General features: G+C 33.0%; 1 protein-coding gene across 1 annotated transcript; it reads right to left on the bottom strand.

The window, feature by feature from the left end:
* Positions 1-798: 798 nt before the first annotated feature.
* LOC114744179 (squalene synthase 1-like) lies at positions 799-4,511 on the bottom strand. Its single transcript, XM_028932369.1, has 11 exons — positions 4,311-4,511; positions 3,715-3,757; positions 3,472-3,561; positions 3,273-3,348; positions 3,067-3,136; positions 2,827-2,970; positions 2,586-2,690; positions 2,338-2,484; positions 2,031-2,106; positions 1,016-1,104; positions 799-906 (listed from the first exon to the last, which is right to left on the bottom strand). Exons 1-11 carry the CDS (start codon positions 4,509-4,511, stop codon positions 799-801), a joined length of 1,149 nt encoding a protein of 382 aa, XP_028788202.1.
* Between the last annotated feature and the right edge of the window lie 271 nt (positions 4,512-4,782).

Raw genomic sequence — 4,782 nt, 5'->3', positions numbered from 1 at the left:
GACAACAACTCCATGATGGATAGGATTCTTCAGGGCTTTGTAAATGGGCCTAAGAAGACAACAAGTCCTGCATTCAAAATCCAATTGTTTACCAACAGGAGTTAGTTCGAGTGGTAAGCGATTCGGTTCTGTTTAAGTGAAATCTCGAGTTTGATTCCTCATAGATGCAGAAAACTCTTACTGGGAGACTCACCCACCATATCCAGGTGCGCGACACGGGTCAGATCCGGACATAGTCAGGACAAAGCTCTGGTGAACCGGGTGAGGAACCAAAAAAAAATCCAATTGTTTAAATCAATTTATAACTTACCACTAGGAAAAAAGATATCAATTTAATTATAACGTTCAATCAGGATGGATCACCAGAATATCAATATCATTATCAATTTTAATAATATAAAAAAGAATATTAAAATCAGGCTCCAATGAGAATGAATGAACTTACAGTATATATTGAGCACGCTGGAATATAAATATGCAAATGCCAAGCATATGGCAACATATATTGCAACCCCCTGCAGATTTGGACGCAATTTTGTTACCAAATCTTTATTTGCTTAAATTTTAATAACCATAATTCATAAAATAATATAAATTTCGAAATCCAATCCACAAATAATGATTTGGCCAAAAAAAATCCAAAAATAATGATGAACTACCCACCTGGGGTGAATGATATCCTAACTCTTTGTTGACCTTGCGATGTTCCCTAAAATGAAAAAGAAAGAGCAGTTAAGAGAAACATATATAGTTAGCTAATAATAATGAAAGTTTAAGTAATTAGTAAAAGGATTTAAGTTAAAACCTTTGTTGTTTTGGAGTTTTAGAATTTTGTTGCTTGCAAATTTGCTGAATTGCTTCTATCCTGCTCAGCGTAGTTGAGGCATTAGGATCGTCCTTCTCAACCTATACTCATTTACACTTCAGTAAAGAGTTCGATATAACGTAAAAGACGTACAAAACTGAACAATTCAATTCAATCAACTTGAATTAAATAAATGAAGATGAATTATACCTTGGCTTTCATAATGGAAGTGAATTTTAAAAAAGCATCATAGACATCCGACATTGTTCTTGTTTGGTGGATGAGTTTAGCCGTCAGACCTAAGCGCATGCAGAATAAGCAATTCATACCCCCCAAAAAAAGAAAAAAGGCAGCATGTTATGTGTGTGTACATATCTGAATACTTAATACTACCTCCGGTCTTTAATATAAGAGCCCATTTGATTTTTATTTTGATCCTAAATATAAGACCCCAATCTATTTTGTTTTTTATTTATACATTTTTTTTAATGTAATCCTTCTGATAATAATAGTTCTAACCAATACACTTGATTAGTAAGGATATTTTAAGAAAGACAACACCCATTTATAACAAATAACTAACTTAACTCATTTCTTTAATCTCCTCAAATTAGTCAACTAGCTTTTATAATTAGAACCGGAGGTAGTACTAGCTCCACTTCTTAATATAAGAATAAATTTGACTTTTATTTTGGTCCTAAATATAAGACTTCAATCCACTTTATCTCTTATATTTTTTTTAAATGTAGTCCTTATAATAATAGTAGTTCTAGCCAATACACATGATTAACAATGGTATTTTATGAAGGATAACACATATTTATTATAAATAACTAAAGTAACTAATTTTCTTAATCAATTGAAATTAGTCAACTCATTCTTATGTTAAGGACTGGAGGTAATACTTCGTACCTCCTGTTCTTGATATAGGAGTTAGTTAGGGTTAAATCTGATTATAAATATAAGACCTCAATAAACTCTATCTCTCATATTTATATTCCCCCCCCAAAAATATTTCCATTACATGTAAAGGATTCTCACTAACACGTAATTTTAATATACATGATAGGATAATTTTAAGAAGTTAACATATATATGTTATAAATAACCAATCAAACTACTTTTTTTAATAATTTTAAATTAGTTATCTAACTCTTATATTAAATACAGAAGGTAGAATAAATTAAAATAAAGGGAAATTCGCATTATCTGCGTGTGTACGCACCACGTCTCAATTTCAAAGCAACTCTGAAAACATCAATGTTGTTGTAGCACAAAGCCAGGGTTCCAATGGCCACGACCTGTCCATGTATTGTCACAAATGAGGGTCAAAGTCAAAGTCAACGCTGATATCTCTCTCACACACAATTACTAAGAGACATTCACGAGATGCGTGTATATCAGAAAGTCACGAAACAGTAATGAATAATTTTGTGGATCAATTAAGCTTCCGGATGATCAGAGACAAAGCAAAAAATGTGTAAGAAAATTATAAGAATATTTGAGAAAATTAAGAAAAGATTTTATGAAACCTGAGGAACAGCACAGAATCTGAAAACAGCAGGATCTCTCAAAGCAGACAAGTATTTGAGACAATGTTGTACGTGAACCAAAGCATTTGTGACCATTTCGTTCAAACACTGCAACGCCTTCTTCGAGTTGTTCTCCTCTTTCAGGTCCTACGTACACATACATACACATTCATATATTTTATCCATTTTTAAAAATACAGGAAAAATAAATTAATTTTTAGGAGAGCCATTATTATATATACATATACCTCGAGTTTGTGCACATATTTACTCCAAACTTGACGAGGCCAAAACGTGCGTGGCATTGGTATTTCATTAATATCTTCCAAATAATCACGAATGATATTTGCATTCTACAAGAATTCCATTACACTTGAATTAATTTAGAATTGAAATAGGAAATTTGAATTAATCTGCTCTATAAACAAAGGAAGAAAGGTTACAAAATGTGGAATATAATTAATTAATAATTTATATATACATGTATACCTGAAGGAGTAAACCCATTGAATTGGAAAGAGATTCAGGAGCTAAATCCTCTGTCCCAGAAGCATAAAAGAGCTTAGAAAGTCCTAACCCTACCAGCCCTGCTACGCAATGAGCATACTCATTCAGATCTTCTATTGTCTCTATCTGCAACAATTTTTCCCAGATTATTTACTATATTCCATTATTAGTTATGCTTATAAATAAATATGCAAAAGTGATCGAGATAGGTTCTGTAATTACCTCCTTGCAAATAAATTTTGCCATTCCAGCTCCCATCTGTCTGGTAACTTCCCTAATCACATCCTGATGACTGCATGCTTATTAATAATTACTCATTATTCCAACAGGAATATATAAATACATAATTAATAAATATTTCAGAGAAAAAAAACATTTGACTCTATTATATCTCATGGATAATTATTACTAATGAATAATGAATGTACCTTCTTTTAAGCTCAAGGAAGGCCGTTCTAACATGATAAAATTGCTCCATAAGAATCTTACAATATCCGGTTCCACCTTTCCATTAGCAAAAACAATATATTTTATAATACGCACGAAATCTTGAAATTTACAATTAATGAGCATTAGTTATTAGATTTGAGTAATTTACTAGCTAGACAGGAGTCTTAGAACTCTTACATGAAAAACTCCAGCGGGGATCAGCTATACGGAGATGGAATGTTTCCAAAATAGGTATTCTCACTTTTGAAGGCAAACTTGTATCGTCCTCTGCATGCATGCCAAATTAATATCATTGCATGAGGTTATTTAAGTAGTACTTATCGCGCGCGCAGTATTTCCATTTAAAGTCAATCCAATTATATATTTAAGAAATACATAAAGGGTTATAATCACAACGATTAAATGATGAAAGCAACGTACCGACGGTATCCAAGGCTCTTAGAACCAAATAAAATACGAGTATCTGCCACACAAAAAAAAACATTTACAAATTAAAACAAAATACTACCTCCGGTCCTAAATATAAGAGCTAGTTGACTAATTAGATGAGATAAAAAATAAGTTAAGTAATTATTTGTCATAAATAAACATTGTCTTTCCTAAAATATCCTTGCTAATTAAGTGTATTGGCTAGAACCATTATTATTAGAAGGATTATCTCGGAAAAAAATACATAAATATAAGAGACAAAGAGACAAAGTGAATTGAAATCTTATATTTAGGACCAAAATAAAAATCAAATAAAGTCTTAAATTAAGGACCGGAGTTAGTAGTTTTAGCTACTTGCTTGACCTAATTAATTGTAATTTGCAATGCTAGCAACCATGGAACCAACAGATATTCTGGTTCTTAAAGATAGATAGATGACTTTCTCACAAGCACCAATTCAAAGACAGGAGTATGAACATGCCTGATGGCTTTATGCTGAAGGATCTGGAACAGCCATATCCCAGAAAAGAGGAGAATAAGGAAAAGCTACCGCAGTGGGAAACATGAAGAAATAAGAAGAAACTCACAGAATCACGAAGCTGGGAATCAAGGTGCTGAATGGTGAGGGCAAAACTTCGAGCGACCTTGTGAAGAATGGTGTAGCAGAAAACCCAATGTGGTTTCTGATCAGGAACGACCTTCTCTGCTTTCCTTATCACCATCTTCATCTTCAACATTGGGTATATTTCTTCTGGGTGCTTCAGAATCGTTCCCAATAAGCTCGCCATTACTTCTAGTTCCTCTTCTGCTTTAATTTAGACCTACCGTATATAGCCTAATCAAAAGAGATATATATGTGAATGCCAAACACAACACTCAAAAGTAGTAATGATGCCACAAGTAAATTAATTAATGCGGCTGGCTGATTCGTGAGTTTTGGAGAGAAAGTGGGGGAGCATTATATAGAACTTGCTAACTGCAGGTCTCTGAGTCTTATTGGAAATGGCTTCATTATAGTTAGCTGTTTGCATGGCTGCCAGCTGACAAAGCGTTATGCGC

The sequence above is a fragment of the Neltuma alba genome, unplaced genomic scaffold (genome assembly GCF_004799145.2).
Source record: "Neltuma alba isolate B1F8T4 unplaced genomic scaffold, ASM479914v2 tig00004281_pilon, whole genome shotgun sequence".
Lineage (NCBI taxonomy): Eukaryota > Viridiplantae > Streptophyta > Magnoliopsida > Fabales > Fabaceae > Neltuma > Neltuma alba.
Note: the sequence above shows the minus strand (reverse complement) of the source record. Positions and strands in the feature narration are given on the sequence as shown.

What these genes read in the sequence shown, in the direction of transcription:
- LOC114744179 (XM_028932369.1), bottom strand. Translation starts at nt 4,511, where the DNA reads ATGGCGAGCTTATTGGGAACGATTCTGAAGCACCCAGAAGAAATATAC. An exon ending in AAGAGCCTTGGATACCGTCG is followed by an intron (nt 3,562 to 3,714) that starts GTACGTTGCTTT and finishes GCATGCATGCAG; the next exon opens with AGGACGATACAAGTTTGCCT. An exon ending in CAAAATTTATTTGCAAGGAG is followed by an intron (nt 2,971 to 3,066) that starts GTAATTACAGAA and finishes AAATTGTTGCAG; the next exon opens with ATAGAGACAATAGAAGATCT.